At 38.2% G+C, this 27,789-nt stretch overlaps 1 protein-coding gene across 2 annotated transcripts in view; it reads left to right on the top strand.

Annotated features, from left to right (window-relative positions):
* Positions 1-600: 600 nt before the first annotated feature.
* Positions 601-27,789, top strand: part of LOC108311670 (hydrocephalus-inducing protein homolog) — a 225,281-nt gene continuing 198,092 nt past the window's right edge. The window contains exon 1 of one of the 2 annotated variants that reach the window (XM_017539206.2): positions 601-700. In XM_017539206.2, coding sequence (XP_017394695.1) covers positions 664-700 — 37 coding nt within the window. In that variant the 5' untranslated portion in view covers positions 601-663. The remainder of the gene's footprint in view (positions 701-27,789) is intronic. The other variant, XM_037742244.1, reaches the window with a different exon arrangement.

Consider the following 27,789-nt stretch of genomic DNA (forward strand, 5'->3'; position numbering starts at 1 on the left):
TGACCCATAATTAGTCATCAATAGATATTTATTAAATGAATGAATGACTGAAGGTCAAGAGTTAAAGTCTTTGGGCAATGTCTCAAGTCATGATTTGAATAAATATAAATGGAGTCTAGGAAGAACCGCCCTCTATTTGTCTGCTGTCTCTGAGAAGGAAGATGGAGTTAATACATAAGAGATTTATACTCTTACGCCATCTTGGGCATTGGGCAACCAGAGTTCTGGTTCCAGCTCCTTTGAGAATCTACAGCTATGGACCATCTAACTGGGTAAATGGCCACAAACTTTTGGTTATAACTTAAGGGTATTCGTGGACCTCCTGAAGAGGTCAAAGGACCGCAGGTTAAAAATTCCTGTAGAGATAAGAGATTCCCACAGCAACACTGGGAGGCAGGCGTTCAATGAGATAATGCACGAAGCACCTTTAAAGAACTAGGACAAGTGCCTGGGTAAGTGTGGCTTTGGAGAGAGGTGGTGTCCTAAGAATCCTTGGAAACCAAATTCTTATGCACCGAGCATCTGGGGCGGCGGTTGCTATGGACGCTTGCCTCTTCCAATCATCGCACCGCTTGCTAGGCTGTGCGGCCCCGTGGTTGCCGTGGCAACAGACAGCAACAGCTCCGGCGGCGCAGACTGAACGCGGGAGGCTTCAAGCTAGGTATGGAGCCCCTCGCCTGCGGCGGCGGCGGCGGCCTCTGTGAGTTGGACGCGGGGTCTGGGCGGGGAATGGGGGTGGAATAAATGTGGGACCCGGAATGCAACAAGGTCAGAGATCCTCGCAGAGATTGTGGGGTCAAAGTGTGGGGGGCGTGGGGACTGGCCGGGGCGTCCGCTCGCTCTTCTCGTCCTCGTCCTCGCCCTGCGTCCAAGGGGTTCCCCAGACTTTCCAGATCCCTCCCCTCCTCAGCCTTCCCTGGTCCCTTCTCACTCCTGTGAAAGTTACGGGACCTCGGATTTTGTTCTTGGGATTCCCCTGCCAGACAGGTAGCCTGAAGGGCAGAAGGCCTGGGGGTGCCGCCTTGCTTCCAACTTCGAATTGGCCCCCAGGCCTTAGATAAATCATTTCCCGTCTTACCTGGGAAAATGAGGTGCCAAGCCCCCCTCCTTCAGCTCCTTCCCCAGCTTTCTTTTCAGGATGACTGTGAGGGTCAAATGTAGGATCAGTACATCCCCAGGTGTGCTTTATCTGTATGATCTCTGATCATAGCCTCAGCGGTCCTAGGAAGGGCCCGTAATGATTAACCTGCCTTTACTGTTGAGCAATCTGGGCTCAGAAAGCGTGGCTGTTTGTATGACTTTTAGCCTGTGCCGGCTGCACGGTGTCCTGATCTCTCTGTGGGCTCACCTGTTTATCTGGAGTGTCTTGCTCCCTGCCTCTATTGGGTCTTGCCCTTTTCATTTCTGAATAGTCAACCCGGATGTATTTGATTGAGAGGACTCTTTCGTATTCTCTTTCTTTACTCCTTAAAGTAACTGAGGTCCTACTTCATGGTCCAAGTACTAACCTAGGTGTTTTGCAGGAGAAAGTAAATGTTGTAAGACAGAATCTGTGCCTTTGGTGATCTTATGGAATGGAGTCATGATCTCACTCTGCCGTAGGCTGGATCAGCTGAGGTCAGGAGTTCGAGACCAGCCTGGCTAACATGGTGAAATCCTGTCTCTACTAAAAATACAAAAATTGGCTGGCCTGGTGGCATGCGCTTGTAATGCCTATAATCCCAGCTACTTGGGAGGCTGAGGCAGGAGAATCGCTTGAACCCGGGAGTCGGAGGTTGCAGTGAGCCAAGATAGTGCCATTGCACTCCAGCTTGGGTCACAGAGTGACACTCCATCTAAAAAATAAACAATAAATAATTAAAAGAGTGTTTAAGTCAGGTCAGTGTTGAACACAGTCAAAAATATCCTCGGAAAATTCCTTAAATCACCCAGGAGCAACCCAGTTCAGAAATTGTGCCATTAGAAAGCTTTGATTCTGAGAATACTTAAGCAAATTGCATAAATTATAATTTATAGACTCTTCCCATTTATCAACATGAATTAGTAGAAGAATACATTTGTCAGTTTCATTTTCTTTGTTCTTTTAAATTTTGCTGCGCCTTCATTTCACACTTGAGTTTATTCCTTCAAAATATCAAGGGGCTGTCACCATTTATGTGGTTATCTGGACATCACTCTTTGCTTGGTGGTTGGGTAAATCCTTAGAATCTTTTGTGGATACCTCCGGTGTCTGGAAGGATTAACTGACTATTCCAGCACTGATGAAACTCACCAGAGTATTCAGGACCACCTCAGCTCATCTAGGCAGAGGTCCATTGATTGTAATAGCAAAGACAATTACTCTTTAAAAGGTTATTTTTCTGCTTTTCAATTTAGCCAAGTATGAATATAGTTGAAATTTCATCATCCCCATTGATGCAACTCTTTGAGGTCTTTGCCTTGCAGACTCATCAACACTTGATTTATTGGTTGTAAAGTCTTATTTTTCTGATGGGAAAATAATGGTTATTACTTTATAATTTTACTTCCTAGATCTTCTGTGAGTTGCCTGACTTTATCTTCACCCAATTTTAAATTTGGTGATCCTTTTGGTATTGATTTGTAGGAGTACTGTGCATACCCTGGATATTGGTGCTTTGTATGTTATGTTGAGACATAATTAAAATTAATATTTTTCCTAGTATGCTCTTAGCTATTTTTTAAAGTCAGATTTATTGATATATAATTTACATATAGTGAAATTTACCCCTTTTATGTGTACAGTTCCATGAACTTTTATGTGTATAGTTTGGAAAATATAGAGTTCTGTACTGTATTAGTCTGTTATCATGCTGCTAATAAAGACATATCCAAGGCTAGGTAGTTTATAAAGGAAAGCGGTTTAATTGACTCACAGTTCCACATGGCTGTGGAGGCCTCACAATCATGGTGGAAGGCAAAGGAGGAGCAAAGTCACATCTTACATGGCGGCAGGCAAGAGAGTGTGTGCAGGGGAACCTCCCCTTTATAAAACCATCGGACCTTGTGAGACTTAGTCACTGTCATGAGAACAGCCCAGGAAAACCTACCCTCATGATTCGGTTACCTTCCACGGGGTCCTTTCCATGGCACAAGGGGATTAGGGAGTTACAATTCATGATGATATTTGTGTGGGGACACAGCCAAACCATAATGTATACCTACCACAATAAGTATATAGAATGATTCCATTTAGCTAAGAAAGTTCTCTTGTACCTCATTGTAGTCAATGCTTCTTCCCCACTTCAAGCCCATATCAACCAATGATCTGTTTTCTGATTCTGTGTTATCCAGAATGTCATATGAATGGAATTATAACATATATAGCACTTTTTGTCTGGCTTGTTTTATTTAGCATATTGCTTTTGAGATTTAGCCATGTTGTATGTAACAGTAGCTCATTTCTCTTCATTGCTATGTACTATTCTATTGAATGGATGTACCACAAACAAATGGACATTAGGATTGCTTCCAGTATTTTGTAATTATGAATAAGTAAAACTGTTATAGATATTCCCATACAGGTCTTTGTATGGATATATGTTATTAATTATTTTGATAAATACCTGGGAGTAGGATTGATAGGTTATATGATAAGTATTAATTTTACAGGAAACTGCCAAATTGCAGCCTTGTTAGCAGGTGATAATTTTGTTAAGTTTAGCTATTCTTATAGCTGTGTGGGGGTATCTCATTCTGTTTTTAATTTGCATTTCCCAGTGATTAATGATGTTGAATAACATGCTTATTTGTTATTGTATCTTTGGTGAAGAAGTTTGGTAAAGTTGGTGAAGTTTCTGTTTGTATCTTTTGCCCATATCATTCATATATATGTACATATATGACAAAAGTCAGATATTTAATTTGCATATAATTTCTCCCAGTATGTGACACATCTTTCCTTTTTAAAACATTTTATTATGGAAATGCCAGGGGTTTGATCTAGATCTCATTGTTTACAGCACAGAAAGCCAATCATTGGGACAAAGAGTACTGCCAGGGAAGAAGGCTTTGTTTGGGTGCTGCAGCTGTGGAGATGGGAGATAGGTCTCAAATTGTCTCTCTAACTGACTAAAATTGGAAATTTAAATACCAGGGAAAGAATGTAGAAAACAGGAATTAGGGAGGGGTAAGGAAGAGGAATCTGGTGTCTCATTGTCTGGATGTGGTGATCTGGTGAGTTTCAGTTCCTTTATACTATCTAGGAGGCCTGAGGGTCAGTTTTCTAAGAAAGGAACTCAGATAAGACAAATTTAACTTTCAAGCTTAAGATCAGGAGGGCCAATTTTTGTTTCTTTAAAAAGACCATAAACATCAGTTCTATGAGGAAATTGGGCTGGTTTCAATTTTCTTCATGATGTCTTTTGAAGTCAAAAGTTTTTATGAAGTCCAATATTACTAATTTTTTATTTTATGTTTTTGTGTGATATCTAAAAACCATTGGCCTAACACAAAGTAACAGGATTTTCCTCTATGTTTTCTTCAGAGTTTCATAGCTTTGGGTTTTACATGTAGGTCTTTGATGAATTTTGAATTAATTTTTGTGTATAACATCAGGCAAGAGTTGAGGTGTATTTGTTTTTCATAAGGGTGAATGTTCCAAAACCATTTGTTAAAGAGACTCCTCTCTCCACTTACCTTGGCACTTTTGTCAATAATGAATTGATCCTGTATGTGTGAATACATGTTTCTGATTTATCAACAGAACAGAATATTCCAGAAAAATATGAATAGTGTTTTTTTCTGAAATGAACTGCCAGTGATTTTAACAGCATAAAATTGATTTCTTGATAACTTTACAGTGAATTTTGAAATCTGGTAGCTTGAGTTCTACTACTTTGTTCTCATTTTTCAAAATTGATTTGGCTACACTGGTTCCTTTACCTTTCCATACAGATTTTAGAATTAAAGATTGATATTGACAAAAAAAATATCTGCAGGCATTTTGATTAGATTTCATTGGAGTATAGATTGATTTGGGGAGAACTGGCATCTTAGCAATATTGAATCTTCCAATTTGTGAACACAGTATATCTCCTTTGATTTAGGTCCTCTTTCATTTTTCTCAATGATGTTTTAAAATTTTTAACATGCAACTTTTGCACATGTTTTGTTAGTTCTGTATTTCATGTTTTTTGATACTATTGTATATGATACTGTTTTAAAATTTTCAGTTTGCAATTGTTCATTCCTTGTTTCATACTCAATCAAATGTTAAACCTTATTCAAATGTCTTAAGGGGGAGAACTGTGTTGTGTTTGTTGCAAGCCCCTTCTCCCTCTTTCTAAACTTCAAGTTCTAAGCACCAAGAGACTATAGCATGTTTCACCCCATCACACCTGTGGCCAGAATCACCCCTAAAAATAATGGCAGAAGATTTCCTATGAGGGAATGCCCCAAACTGTCCAGAGATGGGGCCAGTTGGGATTCCAAAGAAAGAAGGAAACACTAAATGCCAGAGTGGTCAATTCAAAGCATTTATTAGGGAAACATATAGAGTGCTGCAGCAGTCCTCAAAATGGACAGCAAGAGAAAACAGGTGTTCTACCTAGGTATGACTGCAGTGAGGGGGTCAGGGTATGGAGTTTATATGAGAGTTTAAGGAATTTGGCTCAGGGCCAGGGCTAGTTTCTTTTTCAGTGTTGTAGGCAGCAACCTAGGTATCTTTATCAGTTCCTAGGAATATTCAAGTCCCAGGTTTGGGTTCAACTCTGCTACAAAACACCTGCAACTGGCTGGATCACAGAGCAGTCAGGACACAGAAAGAAAGTAGGGTGCAACGGAGGACCCTATACTCTTTCTCATTCAACTTGAGAGCTCTCATGCTGTTCCACTTCTCAGCAAATCACCCATAGGGGAATCAGGCTCTGGCTTTTTAGATTCCTGTTCGTCTTGCCAGATTTTACAAGCATGAAATATTCTGTTGGTGCCTTCTCTTACCTTAAGAATCCTCTGCCTGAGCCAAGCTGGATTGTCTCCTTGTGCCTAGAATTAGCAAATGTCCCCAGAGAAAAACATGACCAGTAACCTCAACTCATTGATGACCATTTTCCTTCTGAAATTTTAGTTTTTCTAGTCTATTTTTAAAAGAAAAACCTTAGCCAAATTAAATTTAACTGAGTTTAATTTAATTAAAGAATGATTCATGAATAATTTCAGAGCAAAGAAAAATTTGCAAATTGGACAGCCTCTTTTTTAATTATAATTTTATGTTTCAATCATTTTTGGCATAGAGGTGGTTTTTGGTTACATGGATGAGTTTAGTGGTGAATTCTGAGATTGTAGTGGACCTGTCATCTGAGCGGTATACACTATACCCGATAAGTAGTCTTTTTTACCTTATCCAACTCCCGACCTTCCCACCTGAGCCCCTAAAGTTCATCACTCTGTGTGTCTTTGCATCTCACAGCTTAGCTCCCACTTATAAGGGAGAAAATATAGTATCTGGTTTTTCATTCCTGAGTTACTTCACTTAGAATAATGGCCTCCAGCTGCATCCAAGTTGCTGTAAAAGACATTATTTTGTCCCTCCTTATGGCTGAGTAGTATTCCATGATATATACATTTTACATTTTCTTTATCCACTTGTTGGTCGATGGGCACTTAGGTTTGTTCCATATCTTTGCAATTGCAAATTGTGTTGCTATAAACATGCACGTGAATGTGTCTTTTTCATTAATGACGTATTTTCCTTTGGGTAAATACCGAATAATAGGATTGCTGGATCAAATGGTAGATCTACTTTTAGTTCTTTAAGGAATCTCCCTACTGTTTTTCATAGTGGTTGTATTAATTTACATCCCCACTAACATCTATTGTTTTTTTGACTTTTTAATTATGGCCATTCTTGCAGGAGTAAGGTGGTATCTCATTGTGGTTTTAATTTGCATTTCCTTGATGACTTGTGATGAGCATTTTTTAATGTTTGTTGGCTTGTAGTATATTTTCTTTTGACAAATGTCTATTCATGTTTTTAGCCCACTTTCTGAAGGGATTATTTGTTTTTTTCTTGCTGATTTGTTTGAGTTCCTCATAGATTCTGGATGCTAGTCCTTTATTTGATGCATAGCTTGCAAATATTTTCTCCCACTCTGTGGATTATCTGTTTACCCTGCTTACTATTTCTTTTGCTTTGCAGTAGCTTTTTAGTTTAATTAGGACCCATTTATTTGTTTTATTTTTATCGCATTTGCCTTTAGGGTCTTAGTTCTGAATTTCTGCCTAAACCAATGTCCAGAAGAGTTTTTCCAATGTTATCTTCTAGGATTTTTATGGTTTCATGTCTTAGATTTAAGTTTTTGATCCATTGGGAGCTGATATGTTTTAATAAAGTATGAGATGAGGCTCCAGTTTCATTCTTCCCCGTTTTCCCAGCACCATTTATTGAATAGGGTGTCCTCTCTCCAATTTAAGTTTTTATGTGCTTTGTCAAAATTAGTCGGCTGTAATTATTTGGCTTTATTTTTGGATTCTCTATTCGGTTCTATTGGTCTCTGTGCCCATTTTTATACTGGTACCATGCTGTTTTGGTAACTGTAGCCTCGTAGTGTAATTTGAAGCGTTGTAATGTGATGCCTCTAGATTTGTTCTTTTTGCTTAGTATTGCTCTGGCTATGTGGGCTCTTTTTTGGTTCCATGTGAATTTTAGAATTGTTCGTTGTAGTTCTGTGAAGAATGATGATGGTATTTTGATGGGAATTGCTTTGGGTAGTATGGTCATTTTCACAATATTGATTCTTCCCATCCATGAGCATAGGATGTGTTTCCATTTGTTTATATCATCTGTTATTTATTTTAGCAGCGTTTTGTAGTTTTCCTTGTAGAGGTCTTTCCCCCTACTTGGTTAAGTATATTCATAGGTGTTTTATTTTATTTTATTTTTTTGCAGCTGTTGTAAAAGATTGAGCTCTTGAGTTGATTCTCAGCATGGTCATTTTTGGTGTACAGCAGTGCTACTGATTTGTGTATGTTAGTTTTGTAACCTCAGACTTTACTGAGTTTGTTCCTCAGATCTGGGAGCCTTTTAGATGAGTCTTTAGGATTTTCTAGGTATATAATCATATCACTGGTGAACAGTGACAGGTTGACTTCTTTTCCAATTTGGATGCCCTTTATTTCTTTCTCTTGCTGGTTGCTCTGGATAGGACTTCCAGTATTATGTCAAATAGAAGTGGTGAAAGTGGGCATCCTTTTCTTGTTCCGGTTCTCACAGGGAAGACTTTCAACATTTTGCCATTCAGTATGATGTTGGCTGTGGGTTTGTCATATATGGCGTTTATTACTTTGAGGTAAGTCCCTTCTATGCTTATTTTGTTGAGGGTTTTTACCATAAGGGATGCTGGATTTTTTTCAAATGCTTTTTCTGCATCTATTGAGATAATCTGTGCTTTTTGTTTTTAATTCTGTTTGTGTGACTTATCACATTTATTGACTTGCAAATCTTAAACCATCTCTGCATTCCTGGGATGAAACCCACTTGATCATGATGTATTATCTTTTTTGTGTGCTATGGGCAGTCTCTTGAGCCAGAGTAGGCTCAGAAAGACTCCAGTGCGGCCATGTGGTAGAAGATGATTTGTGATTAGAGAAAAGAAAATGATGTACAGAAAATGGAAGTAGGTACATAGCCAGATTAGTTACAGCTCAGTGCTTGTCTTATTTGAACACAGTTTGAAAAGTTGGCTACCTTTGATTGGCCAAAACTCAGTGATTGGCACAAGAATAGGCTACAGTCTGTTTACAGCTTCATTTAGGTTATAGTTCACAATGTACAGAGAAACCTTTAGTCCAAACTTAAAATATGTAAGGAGGCAGCTTTAGGCTAAACTTGATTTAACACTATATTTCTTCTATATCTCTTTAATGTCTTAAAATACATGATTTTGGTAATTTTTCTATTTTATTTTCTAGTTGTTGAAGTAGATGCAAGGGCCCTCTGCTGTGAAATATATTCGTCTTAGAATTATACATTCTATTCATTAAGTTTTAATTTTAATTATTTTAGTCTTCACTTCTTGAGTTTCTTTTCCTACAGGATGTTTTTGCTGGTTCTTGTTTAGGGAGCTTTTCCTGCTCTCTTAGTGTGCTTGTTTATTTTACCAAGAGCTGCTTATCTTCCTTGAAAAGTTATTTATGGGAAGTGTTTGGTGACTACGATGAAGGATGATCTCAGAGAGGTCTTCAGGGAAGGAGGATCATCAGAGACGGTTTGCATTTGCCTCTCTTGGGTACCTCAGGGAACTACCTGTCCAGGCTCATTTTAAAGTAAAAATCACACCTTGAGGCTTTCTGAGTGAGTTCACAGGTGAAATAAATTTGGCTGCACATCTCTAAGAGAGTTGGCTGTGATTCTAACCTTTCAGGTTTTTTTTTCTTTATATGTCTCTCTCTGTTAGGTGCCAAAGAATCTTCCCTTGCATTCAGCTGGGGATGGTGGGATAGAAAGGGTTTATTTTTGGTCCAGACATTGAAAGTGTAGTCCTTTGGAGTGGAATCTCCCCTCTTTGATGGAACCTGGATGTTGACCTTTCCCGGAAGCTCTACAAAGCAGCCACAAGCAGAGCTCAAGGTGTCCTTGTCTAGAGGATGATCTCCTACCAAATTTGTTTCAGTGCTCCACTTACCTTTCTTGGTTCCTGTTTTCAGTTTGATGTTGACTAGGTAATTCCTTACAGTCTTGTTAGCTTTTTGATGCTTTTGAGAAGATTAAAAAAATATTTTAACCAGCATTTTCAGTTGTTTTCAGCCTTAGAGTTGAGTTGGTTCAAATAAACCAGCATATCCTGTATTAGAAAATAATGTATTACTTTGTAATCTTATTTTTTAGTACAGTCATTTACATACTCCTTGTAAAAAATTTAATACCTTAGAAATGTAAACACGAAAGGCTTCTCATTACTACACTCTCTCTCCTAGTCTGGTTCCCCAAAGGCAACTATTCTTAATAATTTTTGTATTGAATTATTTATTGAGTGCATCAGAGTAAATCTTATGTGAAATCTGGATGTATTCGCTGAATACATGTGTGACAAAGATGGAAAAATTCGGGTTTAGCAAATGCCAACTGAAGAATATATATATGCAGACTGGGGACTTAAATATTTTCTTTTTATGTAAAGTGAGTATTCTATATTAGATCTAAAGATATGGCAATGAATGCATGTCTGAAAACCTCTTAGAAAATGATACTTGTAAGGTGGTATTTTATTTTATGTCTTGTATACAAGGCAAAATTAGAGTTATCTGGGTGAAGGAATACTTCTGGCTTGTGTGTGAGAATGATTCGTGCAATCACAGTGTAGAAGGAAGTTATTACCTCTTAGTAGTTATATAGTTTCACAGGCTTCAAGGATAGTTTTGAGACTTTTTTTTTCGCTTTAGCAGCAAAAACATTTAGAATATGAAAACGCTTACGTTTGAAAGGAAACTCCCATACCCTGTTAGTATCGAAACTGTGTTTTAATTGGTACACATTCGGGATCTGTGTAATAGAGATTCTTGACCTTGGATGTGTGGGCCGTCAGATTTTCTATTTATATTAATCTTTTGGGGGATAGTGTTCATAGCCATCATCAGATTCCCGGTAGGACTTGGACCACAAAGATTAAAGATCACTGGTTTGGGATGAGCACGTTTCAGAACGCAATGGACCGAAATACACTCAACCATAGTTATCATCATTAAAAGTAAAATGGCAACTCATTCCTGAGGGCAGCCTTTTCCTATCAAATAATTTCTTCCAAGATCTGTTTCCTCATTAACAGTGCAGAAGCACTTAGCATTTGGCTGCTCTTCATACAAAATGTCTTTTGCGAGGGATAGGGACTTGAAATAAGGCAAAAATAATTGTAGGATCATTGCTGGAGGCGTTTCAGGTTGGGCAGAGAAGGAAAAGTGAGGAAAATTGACATATCATAAAATGCTGCTAATGCAATTTAACTTGAAAAACTGTGCAGTCTTTTTATTTACTTGGATTTAAAATGTTTTCATTCTCTAATTTTTAAAAGGATCATATTTATCCCGTGAGGTGGTAGGGAGGAAAAGTAGACTTCTAAAAATTGTTCTGTGCTTGATAGAAAGGCTTGTTAGAAAGTATTGGTTCAAATACACTAGCCTATCCTATATTAGATCTTATATTCTTAAAGTAGTGATCTACATCTTAATATGAGTACCAAAAAGTCAACTTGACTTTAAAGAAAAATTAGTGTGAAATGACTAGAAAAAAGAGTCTCTTGTAATTTCACTGGCAGTTCATAAATCCTCCCTTTATTTTATTTTAAAATGGCATCTTCTTGTTTTTAATAAGCTATCTAAAATGTCCAGAATGTAAGGTTGCTCTAATAACATTATGATCTGACTGTATCTGTGTCTGTTTTTATTTCTTTAAACTGCTATTATAAGCCTAACTTAAACAACTTTGCCTAATTCTATGTTCTGCACAACTATGGTGTTGATGCTCATTTTTATTATAAACAATCCACCCAAGTTTGCAGCAGTGGCTTTGAAAAATCCCTAATTAAAATAAATTTCAAGGGTAAGCTATTTTATTGATGTCTGAAAACAATTACCAGTACTCCTGGCTTTTAATATAATAACAGTGTGGGAAGCATATTTCAAAACCAGGAAAGCAGAAATTTGTGTTGATGAAAGCCAAAAATTAGTCTTGCAATGCTTTGGAATATGCCTAGTGATTAATTATAGATGATGTGTATCTTATGAAACCTCAAAGATTTTGGTGGGGGATGGAAACAAAGGGGTCTTATGCATTTCATTTCTGATATAATCCCTTCACTCCTAGAGAGAATTACAATTTAATAAAAAGCAATAACAGGAGGATGTAATGTAAGAATACTAATTAATAACGTTAGCTCTACCAGACTGAGATTCTGTAAAAAATGGTAGGTTGTCAGTTGCCAAATCATGAAATATTGCAGGGAGGGAAAAGGCAACATACTCTTTTACAATATGGCTTGTTATGTTAAAACTGTTAGTGGTAGGAAATTTTGTACTTGTTAATCATTTGCGCTTCTACATCGCTGTTTGTAATTACAATTAAACAGATGGTTCTGAAAAAGATAGTGTGTTCTTAGCAATTAAAACCATGGCAAACAGCTTTTCCTCCTCCCCAGTACACAATTACACTGAATAGAATCACATAACCCAGTGAGTTCTCAGAAGAAAGGTTCTGTGTGGATTCCAGTAGATTAGTATTCGGTTCCCCAGCCCTGTCATCTTGACCTCTTGCTCATCTGAAAGCTTTGCAGCTGACTGAGGACTTCCCAAACATGGATTTTATGGAGTAGTTATCCCTTCTCTGTTTTCTCCCCATATCCTATTCTTACCACGTTGGGATTAATAGAACATGTTTTAGAATGAAGCTTTGGAACAGTCTAACAACCAAAGGGTATGTTGAATCTAACACAGCTTGCTAAATGCTAGGAGCTTAGCTAGTGCATGAAATTCCTCAAGGGCACAAGAAAATTAGTATTTTTTTTCTTATTCAGAAAACTAATGTTGAGATGTTTATGAAAAAAACAACATTTCAGGGTTTAATCAAAACAGTATAGAATTTACTTTCGTTTTAGGGAAACCAAAGTCTCACCATATTGACTGATCCCCTTATCCCTGTTACAACAAATTCAGGAGATTTTTCATTAAGGATTCAGCATCCCAAGAAATATTTCACCAGTTGATATGTGGTGTTGTGGCCAGTGGTCTCTCCCTTGAACCAGACCTCAGCAGCGTGAATGGCTCTCCCCCAAAGCAGGGTGTTAGAGCTGGCTGTGATCCGTTCACAGATGAAACCTTGGAAATGTGTTTTGTTTGCCATGAGCATAAATAGTCCCAAGTATACTTTCAATGATTTTAGGTACAGGCTTTTGTGCCCACAAGTAAGCAGTTATTTGCTGCTGCAATTAACCATCTGCACCTTATTATGAGGGTGCAGCTGGCTAATTATGCTCGGCTCCATAGGGCAGGTTCAACTTCTCATCTGCATAGGAACTGTATTTGCAGCAAAAGGACACTGACCTTTAAAAATGAGTCCTTAAATTTAACCAGTTCATTTTGAGGTCACCACTCATGGGTTTTTATTTCATTTGGTTCAGAAGTGAAATTCTTATATGGGTAGCGTATTTCTACTTGAGCAAAATAATTAATACAGGACTGTAGGACAGACATTATCATGAATCAGGGACAAATGAGATCTCTACTTAGTTCAGATGACTTTGGCTCCTCATTGTGGAGAATGGTTCATCAACATAAATGTACCTGTATGTATGAACTTGTCTGAATGACAACTTGGGGCATCACCGAGACTTAAAATGGGGGTACATTTGTGCATAAGTCAATTCAAAATCACTTTCGGCAATAGTTGTACATTGTTCTTATGATCTGTTGGATGGATTATCTGAGAGAAGAATAGCAGAATACTGGTTTTAATTGCATTTCCCAGGTTTTTGATGAGTTTGGGCATGTTTTATGTATTTATTGGCCATTTAGATATTCTCTGGTAAAGAGCCCATTCTTTTGCCTTTTTTTCCCCATTGGATTGTCTGTTTTTTAAAAAAATATATTGTTTTGTAGGAGTTCTTTAAATATTTTGGTACAGGAGTTTTGTTGGTTATATGTCATAAGTACCTTTTCCCATTTTGAGACTTGTCTTTTCTTTTTTCATATGGTGTCTCAAACTCCTGGGCTCAAGTGATCCTCCTGCCTCAGCCTCCCAAACTACTAGGATCACAGACATGAGCCACCACACCTGGCTAGTTTTTTGTTTGTTTGTTTGTTTGTTTAATGACATTAAGATTGGTTACAGGATTTACATGTTGTCAGCCATCTTGACTGATTATAATGTTCCCCATCAAGATATCACTCCAAAGTTTTAGCATAAGGGCTTAAATCCTTTCAGTAGGAGTGGCAGTGTGATGCTTTTCAAGTAGTACTATCATTTGTTGTACATTCATTCATCAGCTAGAATTTTTCTGTAAATAACTTTTTCTCATTTACTATTTTGCTACCATAAATTACATTTTATACAAGAAAGGCATGAGTTCTTGGCTCTTCCTCCCTTTCTCCCTTCCTTCTTCCCTCTTTCCTTCCTTCCTCCCTTCCTTCTCCAGAATAATGAATTGGTGCTCTAGTGACATCTAAAGGTGACTAATTAGGTTTATCCTGTCTTTGGCCAATGGGAGAACCCTGAAAGTTGGACTGTATCCCATTTGATTGATTGATGGATGGATGGATGGATGGATGGATGGATGGATTGCCTAGTCTGTGATAGTTTCCTTGCTTTTAGGCATGACCAGGTGTTTCAGGCTCATCTGGTCTATTTCCTGCCCCAGACTTGGCTTTGTAATAAATGTTGATATCTGATAGAGCAGGTCTCTCCATTATCTTATCCTGGATCTCTGCCAAGGAGACAGAACCTGAGTCTAGGACTTGAGGGTTGGTAGTTTATTTTTGCTAAGTGATTGCGAGGGAGGAGTGAGGGACTGAAAGAGTGAGGCAGGGAAGGAAATAAAAGCAGTTTAAAGCTGTTCTGTTAAATTGGCTATCACTGTGGACAACTGAGGTTTTGTCCCACTGGGACCCTCTGAAGAGCCTTATAGGATGTACCTCAAAATTGTCCGCCCAAAGAATAGAAGAATGTAGCTTTTATGGACTAACTTCTGTCTGTCTCCCACTGCTCAAGGAATACATCCTTCACACTTCCAGACTGCATATGTGTGAGCACTAGGAGGTTCCTATCAGATAAACCAAGGACAGAAAAAGTGAAATACTGCAGTGCAGCTGAGGGGGTGCTTCCAGCTTACACTGTGGGACGATATTGGTGGGCCTAGAGGATGTGAGGCTGGGTACAAAAATCCTCCAATAATTTAATTTGTTCTTCTTTAATATAATCTTCATTATTCCGTGCCCTTTTAATTCTCATAAAAATCTTAGACTCAGCATGTCAAGTCCCATCAAAAATTCAGTGTTTTTGAGGACTAAATTTTTTCAAGATTTGATTCATTTCCAGTTCAGTCTGGAAAAAAGATATCTTTACAATAGTCAATTTTCTAACCCATTAGTGTGGTATATCTCTTTATTACTTAAGTCATCTTTAATCTTTCTTAATAATGTATTGTCATTGCATCTGCAGTATAGCCCTAGGAATTTGAACTTTTTATGGTATTGTAATTAACAGGTTGATTTTTTAACTTATCTTGAGCATATAGAAATGCAATTTTTGGATATATTTATTTTGTATTTGGCAACATTGCTAAATGTATTGATTCTAATAATTTGTTAGCTTTCGGATTTTCTAAAAAAGTTATATATTCATATTACCTGCTAACAATTTAAGTTTTGTTTTGTCCTGCTCAGTTTTTTATTTTTTTCTTTTTTGTCTTCCAGCTTTAGATAGGACCTTAAATTTCTGTTGATAGGAATGGTGATGATGGGTATCAATAGATAAGGATCTTGTTCTTGATATCAAGGGAAAATTTTCAATGTTTACTGATTAAGCATTATCTCTGCTGTAGATTTTTATGCACATGTAGATATGCATTATGGGGTTGAGGTAGTTACTTGTTTTTTTAGTTTGCTAGTAACTTTCAAAAATCATGAATGCCTTTGAATTTTATCATATTCTTTTTCTGCATCTATTGAGACTATTATTTAATTTTTGTTGACTGTTGAACTACATTAATTGCTTTGCTAATGTTAATATAACTTTACATTCTTGGTTAAATTCAACATATTTCAATATATTATTGCTGGATTAATAATCTTTTTACTATTCAGTTTTTTCCTCTTCTAGTTTGGGCATTGTCACTCTCATTCCATTAATTCAATACTTCCTTAGGAATCCAATATGTATGTACACTTAACTTGGTTATTGAAAACTGTTCTATTTCTCCTGGGCATTAGAGAACTCTCAGAACTCTTTAACTCCATATACCCTCCTCCTGACTTAAATGTTGATATTGTTTACTTTAAAATCTCTTTAAAGTCTATTTTAACTGTTAATATTATTTTTAAAATTCATGACAGCACTCATGTTCATTTAAAATCACTTCACTGTTGACCATGTTCCCCACCCAACACCCATTTCTTCTAGCATCTTAAATTTTTCCACATAGGATCACTTTTGTTTTGCCCAAATTGCATCCTTTAGATTTTTCTTTATTGAAAGTCTGCTAAGGTGAATCCATCAGGTTTCTTTATCTTAAATTGTCATTTATTGGCCGGGCGCGGTGGCTCAAGCCTGTAATCCCAGCACTTTGGGAGGCCGAGGTGGGTGGATCATGAGGTCAAGAGATCGAGACCATCCTGGTCAACATGGTGAAACCCCATCTCTACTAAAAATACAAAAAATTAGCTGGGCATGGCGGTGCGTGCCTGTAATCCCAGCTACTCAGGAGGCTGAGGCAGGAGAATTGCCTGAACCCAGGAGGCGGAGGTTGCGGTGAGCCGAGATCGCGCCATTGCACTCCAGCCTGGGTAACATGAGTGAAACTCCGTCTCAAACAAACAAAAAAAAAATTGTCATTTATTTGCCCTTATTTAGGAAAAGATATTCAGGAAAATATATTTGTCCTGGTTTTAGAATTAAGAGATGACAGTTTTTCCTTTTAGCACGTGTGAATGCATCATCCTACCATCTTCTGGCCTTTAATCTATTGAGAAGTTAACTCAGTCTAACCATGGCTCATTTGGAGACTGTTTTTTTTTTACTGCTCTTTTAGTAATGTTCTCTTTATTTTTTGTTTTCTTTACCATCACTAGGATGAGTCTAGATAAGACTTTTTTTCCCCCATTTATCTAGTTTGAGACTTTTGGGGCTTCTTGAATCTTCATATTAAATCTTCAGGTGTTTTCAACACTTTGGTAAATTCTTAGCCATTATTTGTTAGATGTTGCCTCTGACTCCTTAGCTCTCTTCTCTTACTTTATTCAAGCCTTGGGTGATGTCAGACCTCCGTCCTCCAGGTCTCTTGTTTATTTTTTATCTTTTTGTCTTTCCATGTACTATCCTGCATATTTCTTCTATTTTCTAATTTAGTAATTTTTTACATCAGCCTTTTAAAATATACTCTTTACTTACATGGAATATCTAAATTACATTACTGTATCTTTCATTGCTAGATATTCTGTTTGACTCTTTTTCAATCTTCTATACAACTTACCCCTATGACATTTTATTTAATTTCATACCTAAAGAAAACTCGAAATAATAGTACAATGAAAACCCATACACCCTTTAATTAGAGTCACTCCTTGTTAACATTCTGCCACATTTGCTCTTATTTCTCTTTCTCTCTTTTTTGAATCATTTGAAAGTAAGTTTATGACTTATGTAAGGGAGATATCATGACACTTACCCCTTATATACTTTAGCTGATATCTCCTAAGACCGAGAACATTCTCTTACGTAACCACAATACTGTTATCACAACCCATAAATTTAAAATTGAAGCAGTATTGTCTAATTTATAATCCATATTCATATTTTTCTAATTTTTCAATAATGTCCACTATGGTGTTTTAAAAAATTTTTTAAGGATCCGATCAAAGATCATATGCTGCATTGAGTTATTGAGCTTTTTCTTTTTTAGTATAGAACAGTTGCCTTTCTCCTTTTTTTGATTGTTGTAGATTTTTGTTTTTCAGCACATTGACGTTTTTTAAGAGTCCAATTGTTTTACAGAATTGCTATATCATTTTTTTTCTTAGATTCCTGTGCCTTGCAGATACTGTCAAGCTTGCATGTTAGTACTTCAAACATAGTACACATAGTTGTTTTGTAGTCTGTATCTATTAATTCCCCTATGTGAAGCCTTTCATGATATTTCTGCTCTCTTTAGTTTCTGCAAATTTTTGCTCATGGTGTCTTATTTTCTTGTGTGTTTGCTTACTTCTGACTATGTGTTTCTCGTTGTCCTTGAAATATTATCTGTAGGTATTCTTACTCTTTGTGGTCTGGGATGATGGTTCCTTCCTCCAGGGAGGATTTATATTTGCCAGGTACCCCAGGATCTTTTAGTCTGGGACTACCCTAAACCTAGCTCATGGCTTGAAGTTCTCTTGTCAGTTTAAGTGATATGGACGTCGGCTGCAAATCTGAGTCAGAATTAACCTCAACGTTTTGGGTGTTTGTTCTGTTCTTTTTATTCTTTTTTTCTGCTCAGCCCAGGACAGGCTTTATGACTTGCTAGAGATGTAGTGGAGTGGCCAGCTTTAATTTTGGGTCCCAGTCTAAGATGGAGAAGGTTTCTCATACTTCCCATCTTGTGCAGGCTCTAATCATTGACTTCTATCTGTGTGTGTGTGTTAATATTTCTAATTTAATGTTAGATGATTTTTATTAACTTATTTTATTATATATTTATCTCTTTTACAGATTATGCCTTGGTGCTAACTGACTTATTATTTGCTTTATCATATAATATACATAAATTTGTAAAAATTATAATATTAGTATTACTACTAACAGTAAGAAATGTTTTTTTTTGAAATCAATACAGTTGCATTTATTATTCTGTGGGGCCAAGTAACAAAGGTTTTACTAATAAACATTTTTATTTCATCTAAATGAGTAAAATTTTAGTCTAATTATAGATAGAAATTAATGACATGCTGACATACCTGGCATTCACAGAGAATTTGTTTTTTAAAAAATATTTTAACTTTTATTTTGGGTTCAAGGGTACATGTGTGGCTTATTATGTAAGAAACTTGTGACTTGGGTGTTTAATGTACAGATTACTTCATCACCCTGGTTCTAAGCATAGTACCCGATATTTTTTTTCTTTTCCTGAACCTCTTACTCTTTCTACCCTTCTCCCTTGAGTAGGCCCAGTGTCTGTTGTTCCCCTCTTTCTGTCCATGTGTTCTCATTATTTAGCTCCTATTTATAGGTGAGAACATATGGTATTTGGTTTTCTGTTCTTGTGTTAGTTTGCTGAGCAAGTTCCTTCCAAGTTCCTGCAAAGGACACAATCTCATTCTATTTTATGGCTGCATAGTATTCCATGGTCTATGTGTACCACATTTTCTTTATTCAGTCTACCACTGATGAGCATTTAGGTTGATCCATGTCTTTGCTATTGTGAGTAGTGCTGCAGTGAACATACATGTGCCTGTGTCTTTATGGTAGAATGATTTATATCCCTTTAGGACTCTACTCAGTAGTGGGATTGTCTAGGTTGAATGGTAGTTCTGTTTTTAGTTCTTTGAGAAATTGCCACACTGATTTTGACAATGATTGAACTAATTTACTCTCCCACCAGTAGTATATAAGCATTAGTTTTTTCTAGTTTCATGAAGAATGTAATAATAACTGCTAGTATGATAGGAATAGTATTGAATCTATAAATCACTTTGGACAGTATGAACCCTTTAATGATATTCATTCTTCCTATCCATGAGCATGGAATGTTCTTCCCTTTGTTTGTGTCCTCTTTGATTTCGTTGAGGGGTGTTTTGTAATTTTTGCCGTAGAGACTTTTCACCTCCCTGGTTAGCTGTATTCCTAGATATTTCATTCTTTTTGTCGTAATTGTTAATGGGATTGTATTCCTGATTTGGCTCTCGGCTTGGGTGCTGTTAGTGTACATGAATGCTACTGATTTTTGTAAATTGATTTAGTATCCTCAAATTTTGCTGAAGTTGCTTATCAGCTCAAGGAGCTTTGAGGCAGATTCTAGATATAGGATCATGTCATCTGTAAACAGGAATAGTTTCACTTCCTCTCTTCCTATTTGGATGCCTTTTATTTCTTTCTCTTGCCTGATTGCTCTGGCCTGGACTTCCAGTATGGTGTTGAATGGGAGTGGTGAGAGTGGGCATCCTTGTCTTGTTCCAGGTTTCAAGGAAATGCTTCCAGCTTTTGCCCATTCAGTATGATGTTGGCTCTGAGTGTGTCATGCACAGCTCTCATTATTTTGAAGTATCTAGTGCCTAGTTTAGTGATGGTTTTCAACATGAAGTGATGTTGAATTTTCCTGAAAGCCTTTTCTTCATCTATTGAGATAATCATGTAGTTTTTGTCTTTAGTTCTCTTTATGTGATGAATTACATTTACTGATTTGCATATGTTGAACCAACCTTGCATCGCAGGGATAAAGCCTACTTGATGGTGGTGGATTAGCCTTTTGATGTGCTGCTGGATTTGATTTGCTAGTATTTTGTTGAGGATTTTTACATCTATCCTTATGAAGGACATTGGCCTGACATTTTCTTTTTTTGTTGTATCTCTGCCAGGTTTTGGTATCAGGATGATGCTGGCCTCATAGAATGAGTTGGGGATGAATTGCTCCCTGTCAATTATTTGGACTAGTTTCAGTAAGAACAGCACCCACTCTTCTGTGTACATCTGGCAGAATTTGGCTGTGAATCTGTCTGGTCCTCGGCTTTTTTTGGTTCGTAGGCTATTTTTTACCGATTTAATTTCAGAACTTGTTATTAGTCTGTTCAGGGATTGAATTTCTCCCTGATTCAGTCTTGGGAGGATGTATGTGTCCAGGAATTTATCCATTTCTTCTAGATTTTCTAATTTGTGTGCATAGAAGAGTCTCTGATGGTTATCTGTATTTCTGTGGGGTCAGTGGTAATGTCCCCTTTGTTGTCTCTCATTGTGTTTATTTGGATCTTCTCTCTTTTCTTCATTCGTCTAGCTGGTGGTCTATCTGTCTTATTAATTTTTTCAAAAAACAAACTCCTGCATTTCTTGATGTTTTGTATTTTTTCGGGTCTCTGTCTCCTTCAATTCAGCTCTGATTTTGGTTACTTCTTGTCATCTGTTAGCTCTGGGGTTGCTTTGCTCTTGCTTCTTTAGTTCTTCTAGTTGTGATGCTGGGTTGTTAATTTGAGACCTTTCTAACTTTTCGATGTGGGCATTTCATGCTATAAATTTCCCCCTTAACACTGCCTTCACTGTGTCCCAGAGATTCTAGTATGTTGTGTCTTTGTTCTTATTAGTTTCAAAGAACTTCTTGATTTCAATATTTAACCAAGACTCATTTGGGAGCAGGTTGTTTAACTTCCTTATAGTTGTATGTTTTGAGTGATTTTCTTGGCCTTTATTTCTATTTATATTGTGCTGTTGTCTGACAATGTGTTCAGTATGATTTTGGTTTTTTTGAGTTTGCTGAGGACTGTCTATGTCAGATTGCATGGTCAATTTTAGAATATGTGCCATGTGGTGATGAAAAGAATGTATATTCTGCTGTCTCTGGGCAGAGAGTTCTGTAGCTGTGTACTAGGTCCATTTGATCTAGTGTTGAGTTCAGGTCCTGAATCTCTTTGTTAATTTTCTGCCTTGATTATCTGCCTAATACTGTCAGTGTGGTGTTGAAATCTCCAACTATGATTGTTTGTGAATCTAAGCCAATTTGCAGATCTCCAAAAACTTGCTTTATGAATCTGGGTACACCTGTGTTGGGTGCTTATAGATTTAGGGTAGTTAGGTCTTCTGTTGAATTAAACCTTTCATCATTATATAATGCCCTTCTTTGTCCTTTTTGATTTTTGTTGGTTTAAAATCTCTTTTGTCTGAGATTAGTATTGTAATCTCTGCTTTTTTTCTGTTTTCCATTTGCTTAGTAGATTTTTCTCCATCCGTTTACTTCAAGCCTATGGGTGTCATTGCATGTCAGATGGGCCTCTTGAAGACAGCATACCATTGGGTCTTGCTTCTTCATTCAGCTTGCCACTCTGTGCCTTTTAATTGGGGCATCAAGCCCAATTACATTCAAGGTTAGTATTGATATGTGTGGATTTGATTCTGTTATCATATTGTTAGCTGGTTATTATGCAGGCTTGTTTGTGTGGTTGCTTTATAGTCTCACTGGTTTGTGTAGCTAAGAGTGTTATTATTTTTTTTTAAGAGGAAGAAAGAGAGAAAGAAAGAGAAAGAATAAAAAAAAGAAAAAGAAAAAAAAAGAATGAAGGAAAGAAGAAAGAGGAAGAGTGTTATTGTAATGGCTGGTAATGGAGTCCTTCTGTGTTGACTGCTTCTTTCAGGAGCGCTTGTAAGGCAGATGTGGTGGTGACAAATCCCGTCAGCATTTGTTTGTCTGAAAAGGATCTTATTTCTCCTTTGGTTATGAAGCTTAGTTTGGCCAGATACAAAATTCTTGGTTGGAATTTCTTTTCTTTAATAATGTTAAAGACCCCCCAATCTCTTCTGGCTTATAGGGTTTCTGCTGAGAAATCTGCTATTAGTCTGATGGGCTTCACTTTGTAGGTGACCTGTCCTTTTCCTGTAGCTGCCTTCAACATTTTTTCTTTCATTTCAACCTTAGAGAGCTCATGATTATGTGTCTTGGGGGCGATCATCTTGTAAAGTGTCTTTAGGAGGTTCTCTGCATTTTCTGAATTTGAATGTTGGCCTCTCTAGCTAGGTTGGGGAAATTTTCTTGGATGGTATCCTGAAACACATCTTCCAAGTTGCTTCTTTCTCCCCATCTCTTTCATGGACACCAGTGAGTCATAGATTTGGTCTCTTTCCATAATCCCATATATCTCGGAGGTTTTGTTCATTGATTTTTTTTCTTTTTTTCTTTATTCTTGTCTGTTATATTTCAGAAAGTCAGTGTTCAAGCTCTGAGATTCTTTCCTCAGCCTAGTCTTTTCTGCTATTAATACTTGTGATTGCTTTATGAAATTGTTGTAATGGTTTTTCAGCTCTATCAGGTCAGTTACAGTCTTTTTTATCCTGACATTTTGTGCATCAGCCCTGTATTACTTTATTGTGGTTCTTAGCTTCCTTGGATTGGGTTTCAACATTCTCCTGAATCTCGACGATCTTAGTTTCTACCCATATTCTGTATTCTATTCCTGTCATCTCAGCCATCTCAGCCTGGTTAAGAACCCTTGCTGGAGAACTAGTGTGGTTGTTTGGAGGAAAGAACTCCCTCTTTTTGAGTTGCTGGAGTTCTTGCATTGGTTCTTTCTCATCTGCATGAGCCAATGTTCCTTCAGTCTTTGTTCTTTGGATGGATTGTTTTGATTTTTTTCTTTGATGCCCTTGAGTGTTTGATTATGGTATAAGGCGAGTTCAGTTGACTGGCTTTGATTCTAGTCTTCTGGGTCTTAGAGGTGTCCCCTCCAATTACTGTCTCTGTGTCTATATTTCTTTTGTTTTGGGTATTCTGGTCCACAGGTTTCCCTCAGGCTGGGGCTGTAGTGGCCAACAAGACGTGTCCTTGCCAGGTCAGCCCTAATCTGCTGTCAATGTGTTTCCTGGAGAAACACAGGGTTGTGTCCACCCACAGAGTTCAGGTGGAAGTGAGATTGCTGAGTAGGAAACTTTAGTGGGTGTGACCCATCTGGCTATGGAGGTTTGGGATGGGCAGGGTTGCCAGCTCTACCATCTGGGTGTTTCCAAAGCAATAGGAGGCTGCATCTCTCAGCAAATTCAGGCAGATATAGGATTGCTGGGCTAGAAGCTCTAGCAGGTGTTGTCTGCCAGGCTATCAGTGGCTGGGGTCAATAGGGTCACATGCTCTGCTGTCCAGGACAACACGAGGCTGTGCCTTTTACGTGAGTTCACACAGAAGCAAGGCTGCTGGGCTAGAAGCTCTAGCAAGTGTCGCCCACCTGGCTACCAGTGGCAGGAGTGGGTAGGGTCTTCTGGGGGTTTCCTGTGACAACAGGAGGCTGTGCTCTCTAGCTGAGTTCACACAAAAATGAAACCACTGGGCTGGAGGCTTTAGCCTGTATTGTATAGCTGGCTACCAATGGTGGGGGTAGGAGAGGTGACCAGCCAATTTCAGCCCAAAGGTGGGGCAGAAGCTGACACTGAACCCTGGCTGACTAGTAGCAGAGCAATGTTAGTGCTTCCTAGCACCACAACTGTGGCCTCCGTTGGAGCTCTGGCACTGGTACTGGTCTGCTCTGGAGCCCAAGGCTTGTGGAGGTCCCCTTGGACTCAGGAGATACCCATATAAAACACTGGGGTGGCTCTCTGCCTCATTCTCTAAGTGTGGGGGTGAGTCTCACGGAGACAGGGTGATTCTCTAATTCCCAGTCTTGCTCAGGCCTTTGTGGAGAGCATGAATCCCCCAAGGGTTCTCACTCACTCACCCTTTCCCATGTTGGAGAGCCTTTCCTGGATCCATGCTGAGCCTAGATAGGCTGGTGCCCAGCTTTGCTCCTCTCTGTTCTCTGTGTTTCCCTGTTGCCCCGATGGATCCCAGTGTAGTTTCTCAGACGATTAGTCTGCAGAGTCCATATTCATTGGCTTTTTTGTTCTCTCTCCATGAGAGTGGTGCACATGAGCTCCTTTTACTCTGCCATCGTCGTGCCTGACTTCTATGTCATTGGCTGGTAAGGCCACCGAAACCAAGGCCTCAGTTTTTCTGGATCAGCAAATGCTCTAAGGACAAAAGTGACTATGGTATTCTAGGGCTTTGCTTACTTCTGTGGTGCTTGATTTCTTTTTAGGTTTGGTCTGGTAGTCATTTACTATCTTGACAGCTCTTTAAGGAGATTAAATTTTTTTTCACCTAGAGCTTTTCTTTGTATTCACATGGATGGTTGGTTCAGCTGCTTGTTGCCCTTACTAGAAGTGGAAGCCCTCTTTAATTTTAGAAGAATATCTTCTTGTTTTCCTTATTAGAGATACAGAATGGATACAGTTTTTCATGCTTTTAATGGAAATTGATCTGGCCAAATTCTGTGAAAGCAGCACACTAAGAATTTCCTCTCAATATTTACCAATGTGATAACTGAAAGGAGAAAAATGGCCCTGTTACATGGCAGACAGCTCAAGTACAGTGTTATACTATGTAACCAATCTCTGTCATTGGTTTTCATTACTGAATTGTTTTATGGCACCCATCCAATACGAATTAAAAGAATTATATTTGACATTTTAATAAAAGGTAGACATGCAGCATTTAACAACTATCTGCAGTAAGGATGTATGAGCCAGTGATCGATGTTGAAAGCACTCAGTTGAGAAGGGTCAAACTAGTTTGCTGTTCACTTGCTTCTGGAAATTGCCACATCCCTAATGGCTGGTAGAGATTGATGAAAGCACTGGTCCCTTTTTTTTACTGATTTCAGCTGCAGCCACGGAAGTGTCAATGAGTAAATTCAAGTTTGCTCTTATATGTATAGCTGGCTTTATTAAAAGAATTGTAAGCACTTTTCTGTGAGGAAATATGATTCCAAGGTGTTACTTTTTTGTCAAAAGAATTTAGTTAACAAATAAGATCAATTATTTATGATGTTTGCAAAATATTAATATGTTTAATAATGTTTGCAAAAATAACTCACATTGTTGGCACTTGGAGAAAATACATGTAAAATGTGTCAGTTCCCCAATCTTTAGAATATGATAATGAAATATATATATATATTTATTTTATTTATTTATTTATTTATTTATTTTTGAGACAGAGTCTGGCTCTGTGACCCAGGCTGGAGTGCAGTGGCATGATCCCAGCTCATTGCACCCTCTGCCTCCCAGGCTCAAGCTGTCCTCCCATTACATCCTCCCAAGTAGCTGGGACTACAGGTGTACACCACAATGCACAGCTAATTTTGGTATTTTTTGTAGAGGTGGGGTTTCACCATATTTCCCAGGCTGGTCTTAAACTCCTGAGCTCAAGTGATCTACCCACCTTGGCCTCCTAATGTGCTGGGGAACTATTTTCTATTATCTGTTTTGGACTCATACATTCTAGATGACCAGAATTCTTTGGACCCACATGAGTCTCTGGAAAGACATTGGTATGTACTGGTCATATTCAAATGTGAACTTCATAAGAACAGAATAATTTGTGCATGGAATTACCTGTCCTGGGTTACCTAATCCAGAGATCCAGCTATTTTTCATAATTTCTAAATTACCAGGCATTGTAAAGCATACTTAACTCTCCTTGGCACAGATTAATTAGTCTGTATGTTATACATAGGTACAAAAAGTATAGGCTTGTTCTCTCCTATTCTAATAGAAATGAGGCATTTTTAACTTGCTTAGAAATAGCAATTCATACCATTGCATAGTGGTTATTTGCAAATTTTCCTAATAAACTCCAGGAATAAATTTCAGGTAAATGTATGATGCCTACAAATATAGTAATTATCATAGAGAATGTGGGATTTCAAGTGACAGAAACTTACTCCAGTACAGCTTAATCAAAATAAGAAATGTATTAGTCCATTTAGTTAGGACACTAGAATGGTTCACAGGATCAAAAGATGAGCCACAGACATCAGGGTCTCCAGGTTTGGAACTGCTCTGATACCTGTTTTTCATCTTTCTTATCTCCTTCCATGCATCTGTGCATCCAGCCATGCTGCTCACATCTCTGCTTTTATACGTTTGGCTTTGTTCTACAGAAGAACTTCTCCACGTGGTGGGGCTGCCATTAAATTCATTTTGGCTCAGCAAGCCCAAAGAAAGAATTTCTCTTTCCCAACATCTAGCCATCATTCAAGGGAAGGATTCCGATTGGCACTGTTAGGGTCACATGTACACCCTCAAGACCAATCAGAGCAGAAGAGAATTGGATACTATGATTGGCTGTGTGCCTACCTCTCTGGAGAGGGCAGGGGGTTCTTACCAGAAGGAGAATAGGGGAGGGAAGAGGGAGACGAAATTGCACTGGATAGCCAAAAGAAATCTTTTAACAGATTTTTGAAAAGGGTTAAGAGCTTTTAAAGAGTATTTTTAATTGAAAACGCAATCTTGAATCCAACCAAGATAAATACGTTTGAGAAAATGATCTACTAAATTCATTATATATGCATATGAGAAGACATTTTCTCATGCTAGGAAATTCCATAGGTTAGAAACATTGGTACAACAACTGGATGAAAGGATGGGTTGTTGCCGGTGTTAGGAAAAGAAATTAATATGCTCAAGGTTTCTTTTTTCTTTTCTTTTCTTTTTTTTTTTGAGACAGAGTCTCGCTCTTGTTACCCAGGCTGGAGTGCAATGGCGCGATCTCAGCTCACCGCAGCCTCTGCCTCCTGGGTTCAAGCAATTCTCCTGCCTCGGCCTCCCGAGTAGCTGGGACTACAGGCGTGCGCCACCATGCCCAGCTAATTTTTGTATTTTTATTAGAGACGGGGTTTCACCATGTTGACCAGGATGGGCTCCATCTCTTGACCTCGTGATCCACCCGCCTTGGCCTCCCAAAGTGCTAGGATTATAGGCATGAGCCACCGCGCCCAGGCCGGTCAAGATTTCTTTCGCTTAGATTTCTTTCATAAAGAAGTCACTAAGAAATGGTAGACAGCTGCTTATTTATTTATTGTTAAACAAGAAAAAGAGGGCCATTACATCTATTGTTTACGTTAAAATATGAATAAGTCTTCATTGATTTGATGGTTGGATCCAAAGTAAGGAATTTTAGTTATCAATAAATGGTAATTTCAGTACCTGTTTTTCATTGTAGCAAATGTGTAAACAAATGTGAATTTGTTCAGGAATTTGCTGCAGTGAAAATAATATGAATTGTCTAGCATTCATAAGAATCTCATGGCCGGGCGCGGTGGCTCACGCCTGTAATCCCAGCACTTTGGGAGGCCGAGGCGGGTGGATCACAAGGTCAAGAGATCGAGACCATCCTGGTCAACACGGTGAAACCCCGTCTCCACTAAAACTACAAAACATTAGCTGGGCATGGTGGCGTGTGCCTATAATCCCAGCTGCTCAGGAGGCTGAGGCAGGAGAATTGCCTGGACCCAGGAGGCGGAGGTTGCCGTGAGCCGAGATTGCGCCATTGCACTCCAGCCTGGGTAACAAGAACGAAACTCCGTCTCAAAAAA

This window comes from Cebus imitator, unplaced genomic scaffold (assembly GCF_001604975.1).
Source record: "Cebus imitator isolate Cc_AM_T3 unplaced genomic scaffold, Cebus_imitator-1.0 Scaffold117, whole genome shotgun sequence".
In the NCBI taxonomy this organism is placed as follows: Eukaryota; Metazoa; Chordata; class Mammalia; order Primates; family Cebidae; genus Cebus; species Cebus imitator.